This window comes from Manihot esculenta, chromosome 15 (assembly GCF_001659605.2).
Source record: "Manihot esculenta cultivar AM560-2 chromosome 15, M.esculenta_v8, whole genome shotgun sequence".
In the NCBI taxonomy this organism is placed as follows: Eukaryota; Viridiplantae; Streptophyta; class Magnoliopsida; order Malpighiales; family Euphorbiaceae; genus Manihot; species Manihot esculenta.
Window position 1 is genome coordinate 13480780 of NC_035175.2, and position 16970 is coordinate 13497749.

Below are 16970 nucleotides of genomic sequence, written 5' to 3' on the forward strand. Positions count from 1 at the left end.
TAAAGTTAAAACAACTGAAATTCTTGAAAGATTTAGAGGAAAGACGTCAAAGATGGGTGAGGGGCGGCGGAGACTCACCTTGGCCGAAAATGGGGAAAAAGCTCGCCCGTTTTCGGCTAAGGGACCCTTTTATAGTGGCTGGCCAGACCACGTTCGGGGGCCGAATGTGCCTCCGCATGCATGCCATGTTCGGCGGCCGAACTTGAGGTTCGGCGGCCGAACCTGGACTTCCCTCACTTATGCTTTCGGGGGCCTAAAGCACACCCGCAACGCATGCATGTTCGGCGGCCGAACTTGAGGTTCGGCGGCCGAACCTGAGTTTTCCTCCAATGCTATTTTCATGCAAAAACTCATTTTCTTTCATACTTAAAACATAAAACACATTAAAACATTTTATAAAAATATGGTTTTACCCTACTAGAGGCTTCCGACATCCGAGATTCCACCGGACGGTAGGAATCCCGATACCGGAGTCTAGCCGGGTATTACAAATAGGATCCTGATTTCTGAACCCCCAGCTCTGCAACCTCTATCCACCTAGACCTTCCATTCCTCTGTGTCCTCCTCTGAGGACCCTGAAGGTTCTAACGGCAGAGTCATCTCTGCAATAAAGTAAGCTAGCTCCTGGACTTTCATAGTCTTTTTTGGGACATACCTGATATTGTAGCATGATAGTATTACTGCCCAGGTGGATAATTGCGCTGATAATTCTAGCCTGTGTAGAATCTTCCATAGAGAATAATCTGTTCTAACTTCTATGGTATATGACTCGAAGTACAGTTGTAACTTTGTTGCTGACATCAAAATTGCGAATGTCAGCTTTTCGAGAGGAGTATAATTCAACTTTGCCCCCTTTAATACTTGGTTGGCATAGTATACTGGACTTTGCTCTCCATTGTTGTCACGAGCAAGTACCAAGCAAACTGTTTCTTTTGTCACAAACAAGTATATAAACAAAACTTTCCCTTCAATGGGCAGGGTTAGTAGCAGAGGGGATGATAAGAAGGTTTTTAGACTTTCAAATATCTTTGCACACTCTTCTTCCCATTTAAACTTGCATTTGCCTTTCAAAGCCTTGAAGAACGGGAGGCACCTTCTGGCCTAGCATGATATGAAACGACCAAGGCAGTGATTCGTACATTCAGCCTTTGTACCTCATCAATAGTTTTGGGTGCTTCAATGTTTTGGATGGTGTTGATCTTCTCAGGATTTGCCTCTATACCTCTTTTCGAAATTATATATATGATAAACTTCCCAGTTTTTACTTCGAATATACATTTTTTAGGGTTTAACTTTATGCCCATCTTGTCCAGAACGTCAAAAATTTTTCGGATATCTTCTGGATGGTTCTCCAAGGATCGACTTTTCACCACCATGTCATTTGCATACACCTTCACTGTTAATCCCACTATTTCTTTGAAAATTCCTGACACCAGCATTTGATACGTTGTCCTTGCATTTTTCAGTCCAAAAGGTATTATTTTGTAGTAGTAAATTCCTTCATCTGTTATGAACGCAGTCTTTTCTGCATTCTCAATATCTATCATTAGGGGTGAGCATTTTTCGGTTAGAACCGAAATAACCGACCGAACCGATTTAATTTAGAAATTTGGTTTGGTTTTAAAATAAAATCGGTTCGGTTCGGTTTTAATTTTTAAAAATTTCGGGTTGATCGGTTCGGTTCGGTTTTGGAGACAAAATAATTCGGTCGAACCGAACCAACCAAATTAGTTTTAAACGTTGCGTTTTATGATAGGTTATTATATCACTTTCACTTTGCAATCGGCACTTCCCAAGTCCCACCTACCTCCCTCTCTCTCAAACCTCTCTCTCAAACCTCAGTCTCAGACGGCCGCGAGACTCCTCACCATTCTCGTCCCTTCTCCGTTCTCGTCCTTCAGTTCAGTCCCACAGCCACGGCCATCCACCCACCCAGTAGCCAGTCCCGCAGCCACCCACCCACCCACTCGCCAAAGCCAGCCAGAGTCTCTTCTCTCCATCCTTCGCGTCTTCAGTGCCGCAGCCACAGCCACCCACCCACCCACTCGCCAAAGCCAGAGTCTCTTCTCTCCATCCTTCGCGTCTCTCTCTCGCGGCCATCGCTCGCGGCTTGCGTCTCTCTCTCACGGCTGTCGCTCGCGGCTTGAATCTCTTCCTGATGGCCGTCACTCACATCTCTCCCTTACACAATCGTGGTCGCGGCCATCGCTCGCGGCTTGCGTCTCTCTCTCACTGCTGTCGCTCGCGGCTTGAATCTCTCCCTGATGGCCGTCGCTCGCATCTCTCCCTTGCACAATCGTGGTAAATTACTTACTGTGATGCTGTTATGAATTATTTTATAATTTAACTATTATATTTATTAAGTATATTAGGTTAGAAGATGTTGATTAGTTTGGATTTTGTGATTAATTGATTGGATTTTGTGATTAATTGATTGGATTTTATGATTAATTGATTGGATTAGATTCAAATCAATTCTTGCCCAAATTATAATATAATTCAATGAAATTAGAGAAAAAGATCAAAAACCGATTTCGAACCGAACCGAACCGAACCAATTCGGTTCGGTTCAATTCGGTTTTTTATCTTATTTGGTTCGGTTCGGTCTACAATTTGAAAAAATTCGGTTAAATCGGTTTTGGCCGATTCGATTCGGTACCGAAAAAACCGACCGATGCACACCCCTATCTATCATGATTTGGTGGTATTTTGAAATGGCATCAAGCAATGAGACAACTGTATGCCTTGAGATCGAATCCACTAATTTGTTAATAGACGATAACAGGTAGTGATCTTTCGGATATACTTTATTTAAATATTTTCTAATGAAATAATTTATTTTTTATTATTTAATTTCAATTTAAAAAATAAAATTTATTAACAATTTTTTATATAAAAATAAAAAGAAAAAGTTATTTTTCAACTTGTTCTTATAAGAAAAATATTTTCTATTAACTAAATTTTTTAAGTGTATCAAATATTAAAAAATATTTTTTTTTTTCATAAAATAAACAAAATTTAAGTATTGAAAATAAAGAGACGTGTTAATATTGCGTAGATGAGATATAAAAAGTAATTTACCCTAAACTATTTATTTTGTGAATGGAATATGCAGTGCTTCTCTATGTAGGATGTAATGACCAATTGTAAGCATCTCCGTCTCACAAGCAAGTAGAGGTGCTTTTTGCGTTGGGAAAAAGGTGAACAAATAAAGGATGGCAGTTGCTTCTGTGCAGAGGAAACCAAGGAAGCAGATCCTCAGTAAGAGCTGGTTCTGATCTTTACTTAACTAATATGTGTTATTTTTTTTTGGATAAATTATATTCTAATTGTTGAATTTTAAGGTAATTAATGGAATTAGTTTTCACTGTTACTCTGATCTTACATCCTAGCAGTGAGTATTTACAAGGAAGTTTCCTTGTGGTTCAGGACACATGTGGATCCGAATAGGAATAGCTTGATCCTCTAACCTTCACTTTTCCTACTCATCATTCTTTGTCTCTTCTTTCTTAAACCAACACTTCTCCTTTATAATCTCTTCTCTCCCAATTCCATTTTCGCTTGATTACCCTTTTCTCGAGATTGATCGCTCACACGCAGCTACCAGATCTGCAGAAGAGAAACGATGTCGGATTGGGGACCAGTGTTCATTGCAGTAATTCTGTTTATACTCTTAACACCTGGTTTGCTGATTCAGGTACCGGGTCGTCACCGATTCATCGAGTTCGGAAACTTTCAGACGAGTGGAGTTTCCATACTGGTTCATTCTATCCTCTACTTTGCTCTCATTTGCATCTTCTTGTTAGCTGTTGGAGTCCACATGTACATTGGTTCATAATCATAGCTTTCTTGAATAATGGAGACAGACTGATGCAAGATATTCAATTTCTGTGCCTTTTTTTTAGATGTTTGGGGTTCAATTTCTTTGTGTTGTGTGGGAAATCTGAAGATTTGTGCTGCTATTATAAAATTATTGTGAGATATGGAATATGTAGGGATTTTTCCTTCGAGTGTGTAATTCCTTAATTTTGATAATCACTGGATTTATGTACTATTATTAACATAAAATACTTTTTAAAATTTAATATGTTTCCCCTTACACACGAATACCATTGAATTTCATATCGATTTAAAATAATTACAAGTCTTTATACACTCTTTCCTTTCGATTAACTTTCTTATTTGAATTAGATCTGATTTAAATTTAATATTATATCAGAATTTTTCATCTAATATTAAACCTCTAATAAATATATCACGTTCTAATATAATTCTAAACATTTTTTGAGTTAAATTAAACCTGATTCAAATTTTCAATATTAGACCTTTCATAAATATATCACGTTCTAATATAATTCTGAACATTTTTTGAGTTAAATTAAGTCTGACTCAAATTTCCAATGTTAAACCTCTTACAAATATATCACTTTCTAATATAATTCTGGACTTTTTTGACTTAAATTAAGTCTGACTCAAATTTAATAAATATTATCATGTATTCATTTATTTATATATTAGAAGTATACTCTGTTTTAGTTATTTGTTTATTTTGTTTGAAAGGTTTAATAGTTCAATATTATTTTTAGCTTAAATTTGCATCGAATTATATAGCAAGGTAAAAAATATTAAAATTAATTATTTTTATTAAATTTGATTTTGAATTATTATTTAAAGGCATAAAGTAAAATAAAATTGAAAGAGTGTTCAAATGCTTAATAGGGGGAAATTTTGAATAATGAAATAATACCAAAGTGATTGATTGTATCACTTTCCTAACAGCTAATTAGCCATCAGAACCACAACCTAAAGTTCACCCTTTCAACCTTGCAGGCCTTAGTTTCAAATTCTTCTTGAGCTTCTTCACCTCAAACTTCTCAAACCTCATTTTTCTCTCTTTCTCTGCCCAACACTACTCGGTTTCTGTCTGTCAAACTAAGATCTAGTATTATCTGAGTTTATGCTCCTGCTCCATGTCTATAATCTGGAAGACCATGTTAGCCACTCCGAATGTTCCATGTTGGATGACAATTCACCTAATCCAGCTTATCTTAACTGGTTTTGTGAGGATTAAATCGTGGTGACTGCGTCTTAATTGGTGTAAGTTGTACATATAATACGAGATAGAGTTAATAAGTTGTACATATAATACGAGATAGAGCTAACAAGATTTTTTCTTAAATCATGGTGACTGTCTTAAAAGATTACCATATAATTTATCATTAAATTTCAGCACCATTTATAAGATATTATTAAAAAGAACATATGGGCTCAAATTTTATCATATTTTTTACTGTGTTTTTATAATAAATTAATTTAATTTAGCAATGTTTAAAGTTTAAAAAAAAACCGTTAATATGTTACAAAGTAACCCTTTATTTGGAGTAAATTATTTGTAAGAAAAAACTCAATTAAATTTAATTTTTCTTTTCTTATTTCAAATAAGAAAGATAACAAAAAAAAATTTAATTGAAATTACAAATTTATTTCGGTTAAACAAAGGGTAAATGCATATAAAAAATTATTCAATGGCACTTGTTACATGTACTCTCTTACTAACAGAAAATGAATACATCCGCAATAATTTAAGAAAAAACACTTTTTTATGAGTGTGGTATATAGACATGCATATGAAAAATATTTGCTTGGACCAGTTTATGGTAGATTCAAGACATGTAGATTTTTTATAAAAAAATAGATAAAATTTACCGAGTCTAATTAAAAAATTAGTTGGAATGTATAGTAAAATTTACCAATATAAAAATGAAAAAGTAAATTCACAATACAACAATAGATGATATAAGAGGTTTTTGTTTAAATCATGCATATTTAAAATTTATTTATTAAATCATGCAATCCGAAAATAATTTTAGATTTTGTGTATTAAAGAAGTATGTTTGACACTATTGATATGGAATAATAAACTCCCCGTTGTGAAAATAATTTTAGATTTTGTGTGTTAAAAGAAGTATTTCTGTGCCAACACGCAACTCACTTCTGTCGACGAGAGCAGCTGGAGCTGGCATATGTAGCATGTACGACACGTAGAGTAGAGTGTCGAACTAGTCGTTGAGTGCCAAACCAGTGAGATGTCCAGCTTTAAGTATTGGAGAGGCATGTTCCATATAGGAAGGTAGAAAGCAAAAGAAGCAGAGAAACTTGGAGGAATTCTGTGTTAGGAAACTTCTAATAGCTAAAGCAGAAATGATATCATAAAGCCATCTTCCAATTTTCTTATTAAATTGACATATAATTCTAGACATAAAGGTGGATGTGAAGAATAACGATGAATAAAATAAGAAGCAGACCATATATAATCATGTGAACAAATATGGAGGCAGCGCTTGTCTTCATGTTCATGAAATCAAGTGGTCGTCCTTTTCCAGGAATTTGAAACACCAATCCTGGTGATAGAAATGCAAACAGAGCTGCAGCTATGATCGGAGCAGCCCAGTCCTTCATGATATTCTCAATACCCTTTTCTTCTCTCTGCTTCTTTCTTTTAATTAGCAATCTGAAACTCAACCTCTGTTTCTCAAAAGAGGAAGAGAAGAAGAAGAATCAAACTAAATATATAGAAAAGAAAAAACCCAATAGAGATAAAAAGAAAAATAAATAATACCTTTTGGAAATGGAGGGAATATTAAAGTGCATGAAATAATAAATTATTTTAAAGGTTTTTGTTGGTATATACGTTGGGAGATAGAGCATTACTTTTTTATTTTTATTATTTAAAATGAAAAATTTTATAAAAATTTAATTCAATTAATTTATTTTTTATTTTTTTTTTAATAAAATTTTTGTTAAAAGAAATTGAAAGAGGAACAAGAATCCATGGGTGGAAGGCACCATCACAGTTGATTTATTATCTTTATGATTGTACCTACCAATTCTCCATTGTGCCATAAGCTTTTCTAAAAGAGGTCTAGTGAAAGGACTTGTCAAGTCAAGGAATGGATTGAAAGATGATTGGAGTTTATTGGAATTTGATCATTAATTATTCCATTAATTTAATCATTAATTGCTTTTGATTTGGTATATTATTCTTCTAAATTAATTACTTTTTACTTTTTTTTTTTTTAATTTGTCCAAAGGTAGCAGGTAAATTGAAAACTCGCAAGGGCGTCCTTCATGGCTTTTAGAAAATTTGCGCTTTTACTTTCACTGTTTTGGCCACAATCTCGGTATGGCCAACTAGCTGTCCATCACTAGAGGAGTCTCCAGTTCTCTTTAATTCTTTTTCTTTATTGTTAGAAGATAGGAATTATACAGTACTCAACCCCAATCTCTAACATTTTGGCAAAACTTTAAATGCGTGTCGTGAAAGTAAGCTGTCTGTTTGTGGAATTTCCACATCTGCGGTTTACCGAAAAACATTTTTGATTTACCGGGAATCGTAGATACGGATTAAGTAATTTTAATTTGCCTTAATCTGTCCGGGCGGATTAAGCAAAGGACAGAAAAACATCAATTTGAAAAAACGTATATTTTTATCAATTTCAATTATCATATTTTAAATCCTCCCTTCTAAAATCAAGGTAAAGAATTTTTAATCTGTTAGTAATCACCAATAAATTATCACTAAATTTCAAAATCTAATGCTAAATTAACATTAATTTTTTAACTTTAAAATTATGAATAAATTTTAAAATCTATTGGTAAACTTTATTGATAATCTAATAAATTTTTGTTGTGCATTTTTTAATGAGAGTTTTTTCACCTTAAGCTAAAAAGTATTTATTTATTTATTATGAGAATTTATTCAAATATCATGATTTGATATAATTTTTTAAATAAATTTGTTAAGTGGCATAAACTTAACTCTGAATATTATAGTACCTATAATGATAAAAAAAAATACAATTAATAAACAATATCATAAAAAGTACTATAATTTTAAAATAAAATAAAATCATAATAAAAATTTATTAGATGAAAAAAAAATATTTTATATTTTATCACACTTATAATTTAGCATTTTAATTTTGTATAAAACTATTCGATCTTTTTAATTAATTACAATTATGACATACTATAAAATTAATTTGATTAGTTTAGATTTGACATACTTAATTTAATAATTGGACCAACTGCTCCTGATTGTGCTATTAAGAAAATTAATGCAGATAGTATATATATATATATTGCATTTGATGCTTAATTCTAGATAACAAGAAGTCAAAATAAATTGTGACCTGTTAAAAAAATATAATAAATGAAAAATATGGTGCAGTCTAAGAATAAAAATGTAAATATAATTTAGCGTATTTTTATTACACTTATAATTACAGAATTGCTAATTTATCAACAGATAATATTTTTTATTAAATAACCGGTTATATCACCGCCAGATAATTGATAAATACCATATTTATTTCAATTTTTTATAATTTAAAATTAAAATACATCATTTTCTTACACAAAAATTTTAAATTATTTATGACATTCATTATTTTATTTAGCATACTGATTTGAGCGTGTTCTCTATCTTGCAAGTTTTAACTAATTACAGTAGAATTTCATTTTGATCACGTTATCAATATAATCTTTATAATATTTATACTTTTAATTATTTAATTATTATATATTATAATTGTAAAGTTGGGGATGATATTTAATTTAAATCGATTAAAATTAATTTTAATTTCAATCTATAATTGTAAAATATTTTTTAAAAGAATAAATTTTATTTACAAAATTAAAAAGTCATACTATAACAAACACAAAATATTAAACTTTTTAATCGACTAGATCTATCATAAGCCATTTTTTAAAAAATAAATCTACCTTAAAAAAAAAAAGGCAAGTAAAGCCGAAAAACTGGAAAAAAAGCTTAGAGCCCCAGTCGGTCAGTCCTCGTGCCTTATTACCACGTTAGGCCCAGTTGCCGTATCCTAGTTCAAAGCGTCACCTTCACCGACTGCGGCTCTCATAGCCTCATCTTTAAGCTAATACTTTAGTTAACTTCTCTTTGAAAAACAAGAAACAAAATTTCACCCAAGAACCGATTAAGCCTTTCACTTGATTTGTATTTGCTGGAGCAGCTATTTAAATGGCCGACTGGGGGCCTGTATTGATAGGGGTGGTGCTGTTTGTGCTGCTAACGCCGGGACTTCTGTTTCAGATTCCTGGAAACAGCCGGACTCTGGAGTTTGGAAGCATGAAGACCAACGGCAAAGCTATAGCTATTCACACACTCATCTTTTTCACTATCTATGCTATTCTCATCTTGGCCGTTCATGTCCACATCTATACCGGATGATCATCCCTAGCTGGTAAAATTCCTGATCGCTTCTGTACCGGATTACCAAGATCTGTCCCCGTGGTTTTTTTAAGAAATAAAATTTAATTTTGGCTTAAAGGAGATGGCCCATCATTGTAAGTTTTATGAAGTGAAGCTCTGTTTGATGTTGAGCCTGAAAAAAAATTTTGTTTTATTTTTGTGCCCTTCTAATCTTTTTGGGGTTCCACCGCCATGTTCTGGAGAGTATAAGTTTATGCCTTTCAATTTTTTCATTAAAAAATGGATAATGGAGAGTTTCGGAGTTATTATTAAAATAATGAAAAAGAAAGACATGCTAAGGTGGGTGGTGTATTGAAAATCTCAAGATTTTCTTTTTAAAATATAATTGTCGTTTTTAATGATTAAAAAAAAGATAATATAATTTTCAAAAAGAAAAAAGGAAAAAAAAATATAACTAACAAAATGCTCTTTTTTTTTCTTTCAGAAACAAAATGCAATTTTTGATGGCTTTTTAGAGCACGCATTACATTAAAATAGGGAATATTAAAACTTTTTTTTTTTCTAAAGATAAACAAGGGAATTTGCTATAAGATAATGCAAATTATTATAATAACGATTACAAGAAAAATAATTCATACAAAAGTGAATTCTGTAGGAATAATTTGTTAAAATAAAATTTTATTATAGTATTCGCTTAAATATTATAATATCGTGATATATATTTATAAAAATTTTACTACAAATAAGAGTTAATATTTAATATAACTCACATTATTGCTTTAATTTTTAATGGTGAGGAATCTGAAGGACAGTGAACGGTATTATATAAAATTTGTAAATTTGTTTCACAGATAATAGACGATAACCGAAAAACAGAAGTCAATTTGAAACCTTTCAATATTTTTCATGCTTTTCTTGCTAAAGTTGATAAATACCAAACTCATTTAATTATATCATGCATTTTATGTCCTACACAATTAGTAACTATCACAGTTACTGCCGCAGGAGAAAATTAATCATTTTAAGATACATCCTAAGTAAGCTTAAAAATTCCTTGAGGAAGGAAGAATTGTATATCACAAGTAATTGATTGATTATGCACACGAGGAGAAGCAACAATAAGAATACCACTATGCTATAACTACGAAAAATCAAAAGATATATGGGATAAAGCAAGCATGGAATCAGGAGTCACTCTATAAAAACTACACTGATTTTGCTCTTTCTATATATGTTAAGAGTGTAAGCATTGCAAGAGATAATAACAAAGAACCCTTAGAATCTATCTTAGACTGTGTCAACAACGCCTCCCACCACAAGATGAAGTTAAGAAAACTAGTAGACACAGGTTCATATGCGCAGAGATTAATAAACTATATTAATCGAGTATAAAAATAAAGAAAAAACATATGCTCTAAGGTCTTAGGCTTAGACTGACAGATGGTACACTGAGAGTCCTTTAAACAGTCTCTCTTGACTAAATTAATCAATACTGGCAAAGTATTATGAAGAGAGTGCCAACAAAAATATTTTAATTTCGGAAAAACCTAAAGAGACCAAACACTCTTCCAAGTCTCTGATTGAGGAATCACTGAAGAAGACAGATGATTGCCCATACCTACAATGTGACTATTATGCATAAAAAATTTATACCCATAAACTAATAAATTTGGAGTGCTAAGAGGTGCAATTGGAACTGATAAAATTGATGTAGCCTGTTGCCACGAAAAGAGGCTAAATACAAGATGATGGTTCCAATCAAGAACATTATGATTGTAACAGCCCGGAAATTGGTACCCCTCGATAACGACCCGAACCATCACCGGCACTAGGATCCAGATCGACTTAAGGTCGCCGGGACCCGTAGTAAGCCGCTAAACTCTCTGTATACCTGATAAATCCCGTACATGACCCACATTTTCTGCTAAAACTTTAAAACTTTTCTTTAAATACCAATCTGTAACAGACTGGAATTCTGCTCTGAAAGTGCTTTAAAACTTTGCTTTAAATACTAGGCGTAACTTGAGCAGGCTCTATATGCACTCTGAGAGTGATACCAAACTGAAAAAGCCTCTAGGCCTATACCAGTGAATCCTGAAACTCTTTGGGTCAAGGGATTGAAACCCTTTCTTCCCATAACACATCCCCTGTGTAGCACAGTATATCACTGTGACCTAGGCTCTGGTACCATACAGCTGCTCTAAACATAAAACTGAAAACTGTAAAACTCTTTTACGTCAAACTTTTCTTTCGGTTACCAAGCTTGACCTGCATGTACTATGTCTAAAAACATAAAACCACATCTAGCTGGGTCAGCATAATACATCAGGCTTGGTTCAACACATTTCTCATCAAGAAACGTAAAACAGGATCCATGTACAAAGGGATTATCCAAACTCTTGGGCCAAGCACATACTATAACTCTGAATACATTACATGTTAAAACATGTCTATACATAACTTAACTTAACTTAACTTACAACAAGATACATTAAGATACATGTCCACTACACTTCTAGTACAACCACATAACCTTAGCCCTGACTTTACTCTTTACTCTTGCTGACTCTGATCTTTCTCATAGCTAACTCTGGCCCTGCAAAACTGGGGGGAAAAGGAGTGGGATGAGCTATAAAGCCCAGTGAGCAGAACTATAAAAACATTAAAAACATATGCCATTATGGAATGCATCACATCACAACTAATCACATCTCGGATGGACATGACCACCAAAACTCCCTCTGCTCTGTGCCTGGCTCTCAAAGGAGCTCCTCAGGACTTCTATAACATGCACTGTGCCCGGCCCTCAGGGGGCTCCTCAGGACTTCTAAAACATACACTGTCAGGCTATTGGAGTCGCATTGGTCCATCCACATCATCAACATAATATGCAATCATAAGTTTGAACATTATAAGTTTGACATTGATTATGACTCGTGTGACAAAGAGATTAATACATGTTTTGTATATTAGTGTAACGCCCCGGAAATCCGGACCGCTACCGGCGCTAGGATCCGGGTCGACTTAAGGCCGCCGGGACCCGTAGCAAGCCTGACATATAACCTGTACACCTGTATAATCCCATACATGATCAACATCATACATAAAAATTAAAACTTCTTCTCGCATACATGCTATCAATCGCCAACTCAACCTGTGCATACTCTGATCATTTACATAAATAAAGTCCCTCTGTGGGATCTCAATAAGCCTCGAAGGGCTATACAACATATGGAGAGTTGGTTTACTTAAACATCATAACATAAAGATCATGTAAAGATACTAATGGGATTAACAATATACTATGGTCAAGCACAACTCTATCCTCAATAACCTCATTACATACATACTGTAATCTTTTACATATCATCATAATACAATTGTCATGTCCACAAACTAACTATTACATAAATGACTTTTTCTCTTCTTGTCTTCTCTATCTATCCCGTACCTGCAAACCTGGGGGGTTAGGGGAGAGGGGTGAGCTAGATGCCCAGTGAGTAGAACTCTAAAACAAAAGAATATTTTAAAACATGTTATTATGGAATGCATCACTGCACAAACATTTCACATCATGGACGGACTGACCCAAAAATCCCTCAGCTCCATGCCCGGCCCTATTATGGGCACCACAGGACTTCGTAGATCGGAGCTATTGCCCGGCCCTATTATGGGCACCACAGGACTTCGTACAAGGGCTAGTGAGTCGTGCAATGTCCATCCCCCATCAACAATAAATAATAATGCAATGCAACATAATTCGTGATTCTAATGCAAACAACCTATAATATAAACATGATGCATGAAGCATGTTAAAAACATTTAATTTCTTAATTTAAAAGGTTAAGTATAGTCCCACTCACCTCTGGCTGACTCTGACAACTCTGTAGCAGCTGGCTCACTGCTGGAGTCCTTGGTTCCTCGGGTCCGAACCTACACAGGTGGACTCTAATGAGGGACCAAACATATATAAACATGACTCTAATATATCCCCCAAAAACCCCCTAAAATATCATGAAAACATCACAGAAAATATGCATGAAATGGCTGAACAGGGCACTTTCGGCGGCACCTTCGGCGGCCGAAAGTCCTGGACAGAGACGAAACTCAGCTAGGTTCGGCGGCACCTTCGGCGGCCGAAAGTGCCAGACAGAGACGAAAGTCTCTTTTCGGGGGCAACTTCGGCAGCCGAAAGGCCTGCCTCCCCAGCCATGTTCGGCGGCCGAAAGTACCTTCGGCTGCCGAACCTGGTTTCTGCAAAAGGGCAGAAACTTGGCTCCCTTTGCCCATTTCGCCTCCAAACCTACCAATCGTGCATATTTTTCAACCCAAAGCATGCATACAAGATCCTAGGGGCCTCAAACAAGTATATGCCCCATCTACAACACTCCACAAACACACAATCAAGCTACATTGTTCATCAAACATCAAAAACCTAACATTTACTCAAACATGCATATATCCCTGAACATGCCATTCTACCCCATGAATCTTGCATAAAACTTGTTTAAAACATAAAAAGACTTCAAGATCGACCCTTACCTCTTGAAGATCGAGAGTAGAGGCGATCTAACTTGGAGTTGGGAGAAATTTAGCTCCTTGGGTCTCCAAGCTCAACACTTGCTCAAAACTCACAAATCTTCAAAATAGAAGTTAAAACTCGTGAAAACCATGAAAGATCTAGGGAAAACACTCAAGATTGAGGGAGGAGCGGCGGAGACTCACCTTGGCCGACGAAGGGGGAAAAAGCTCGCCTGTGCGGACCAAGGGGACCCTTTTATAGTGGCTGGCCAGACCACGTTCGGGGGCCGAATGTGCCTCCGTATCCATGCAATGTTCGGCGGCCGAACCTGCATTTCCCTCACTCATACTTTCGGGGGCCTAACGTGCCTCCGCATGCATGCACGTTCGGCGGCCGAACCTGACTTTCGGCGGCCGAACCTGGGTTTTCCTCCAAAGATTCTTCATGCAAAAACTCATATAAAATCATACTTAAAATCATTAAAAACATGAAAACATTTCATAAAAACATGCTTTTCCCCTTCTAGAGGTTTCCGACATCCAAGATTCCACCGGACGGTAGGAATTCCGATACCGGAGTCTAGCCGGGTATTACAATTAGACTTTATCGGACTATCGATACTCATATTAATTGAGTAGTCATAATGTCTTGCTAGAGGTTGCTTATGATTTATGGACATTGTGAGACTGGACCTATTGCCAATTAATATGAGTCTATTGGGTTATACACAAAAGAACGTCATTGATGTGTTATGTCATATTAATGTGCTAAGAACCCGTTAGTATAATTAATAATAATAAAGATATTATTATTAATATTAATTATTTGAAATTATAAGATAATAATATTTAAAAGATCTGTAGTCTATCTGTGACTGTTACAGATAAAGAATTTTTTATTTTCTTTTGAAAATGACTTATCACATAGATATATTAGTATTTGCGATATTATGATAATTTGTTATGAATACAACTCTTTTACAAAAAAAAGTGTGAGAATAGGAAAAAACTGAAAAAAATGAATAAAAGACCTTTTTTGAATTGTAGGAGCAAGATTTTTTTTTTAGTGATCATTTTTCTGGATTGCAGATTGGGGAGTATATAGTTAATCTATCCGTTGAGAGAGCTATCACTCTAGACGGAAACATTCGTTTGGATACCATTGAGGATATTCGTTTCAGAAGCAGCACCATCAGTCTAGAATAGTCTCTTTTCATCAAGTCTAAAAGGTTAGTCTTTTATACTTTCTTTTGAATTAAACGAAGCACTCAAATCCTAAAAGGGAAAACAAAGATTTTTTTTGTTGTGTAATTTTGGGTTGCAGTAATCTCTGGGTTTCCTTACAGGCTGCTCGATAATGGATATCGCCAGCTAATGAGTATGTGATCCTGCGATCACAAGCGTAGCGAAAATGTACTTAGTAACGGTAACCATGTGTCAAGACTTGGCCTATCAGGGGAGGGCGAGTCTTGAAAATAGTCTGAGTGTCAAAGTGTCCTAGTCTTCATTTTTGTAGCAAGACCGCGTCTCCCATTTGTCATATCCCTACCACATGACCCCTTGTTCGAGCATAATTTAGCCACATTTTTATTATCATTATTGCTGTTTAAATATGCTTTTTTTCTAGTTTAATTTATGTTTTTATGATATTTTTGCAGGAAAGGAAGAAAATGGAAACTTGGAGAAAATTTGCAAAAAAAGCTGAAAAATTGATTTGGCCGAAGTGATTTGGCCAAATCACTTGTAGGAAGCTGAAACAAAAAACTAGAAGTAACTCAGAAAAACGATTTGAGCAAGCGATCTGCCCAAATCGAACTGACGCTGGTAAAACCCAGTAGCGCGGGAAGAGAAAGAATTTCAAAATTCTAAAAATACAAGAGTCCTATCCTACTTCAAACATCACAAGACCAATCCTATAACATCTCCAAGAGCCACTCCAAAGGAAGACTTTCTCCAAAGAAGTTTTATTCATGATTAAATACAAAGGCAAAGAAGGAATAAAAGACTACAAAAGACCAAGTTAAATTAGGATTCCAAATCCTAATTGGATTAGGACTCCTCACCTATAAAGAGGGACAACAACCAACCAGCAAGAAATCATAAGATTTTCTCCAGAATTTCGGCAGTCCTCCCTCTCTACTTTTCTTTTTTCTTTTTGTGTATTTTTATCCATCATGAGTGACTAAACATCTTCTTTTCTAGTTAAAGTTGGAAAATTTTAGTTTTGCTATGAATTGGGAGATTTAAAACTCCATTGTGAAACTTCTATTTTTCAGTATTTATGCAACTTGTTCTTTATGTCTATTATTGCCTTGCTATTAGAATCAATTAAGGCATGTTATTTTTAATTGCATGAGTGATATATTGTTAGTTTAAATAATTTGAGTTCGTAATTGCTCAGATTATTTAAACACAAGCACAATTGGTTGCATGATCTAAACTTGATCACGCAGTTGGCAAGGTTAGAATTAGGTTTCTCTAAGTCTTAATGTAGTTAACAGTTGAAAAGTAAAAAACCCTAAGGACGTTCCTTGGCAACTTGTTAACTAGTGTTTGATTAGCAAACGTTTCCTAATCAAACTAAAACTAAGGAGGAATTTGGTTGTGAGAAGCGTCTTCCACAACCTAAACTAATTTATTGAAATAAATAGGAGTATCAAAGAATCAATGATCAATTCTAAAAACTGAAATAGATCCATACTTCAACTAGATTCCTTCTCCCATTGAAATTCTCATCTTTTTAATTATTGCTTTCTTTTACTCAGTTCTAATTCTAATCTACTATCATCTAAAACAAACCCCCTTTATTTTATTTTACTTTTTGCCCAAGTCATAGTTAGGAGAGTCTTTAGTGTCAAATACATGTGGTTCGACCCTATTGCCACTATCTACAAGTTATTTATTGATTGATAATAGGTTTATTTTTTACGGCTTCGTCAACCGCTATCACCCCTATTTTGTGGTGACAACTCATTACTTTGGGCTGATGTTATGTAATATCAGAAGTTCCTGCTGGTCTTCGACTTTTTAGGTTTGAAGGTAATCATTTGCTTTTCCAGTTTAGGACACATGGCATGATCTCGGTTGTGAGCACCATTTCGCTTGCCTGTGGTCGCTTTATTTTCTGTCCTGCATTCAAAGCTTTATCGGCCAAAGCCATCCAGTTCAAATGGTTAAGGCATCTCCTGGACATTATCCAGGGCTAGAG

General features: G+C 34.7%; 2 protein-coding genes across 2 annotated transcripts; one reads left to right on the forward strand and one right to left on the reverse strand.

The window, feature by feature from the left end:
- Nucleotides 1-3283: 3283 nt before the first annotated feature.
- On the forward strand, nt 3284-9444 carry LOC110602028. Its single transcript, XM_021739456.2, has 2 exons — nt 3284-3835; nt 9050-9444. Exons 1-2 carry the CDS (start codon nt 3626-3628, stop codon nt 9257-9259), a joined length of 420 nt encoding a protein of 139 aa, XP_021595148.1. The 5' UTR covers nt 3284-3625; the 3' UTR covers nt 9260-9444.
- On the reverse strand, nt 6157-6528 carry LOC122721893. The gene has a single exon (XM_043950928.1). It carries the CDS (start codon nt 6457-6459, stop codon nt 6253-6255), a length of 207 nt encoding a protein of 68 aa, XP_043806863.1. The 5' UTR covers nt 6460-6528; the 3' UTR covers nt 6157-6252.
- Nucleotides 9445-16970: the final 7526 nt, after the last annotated feature.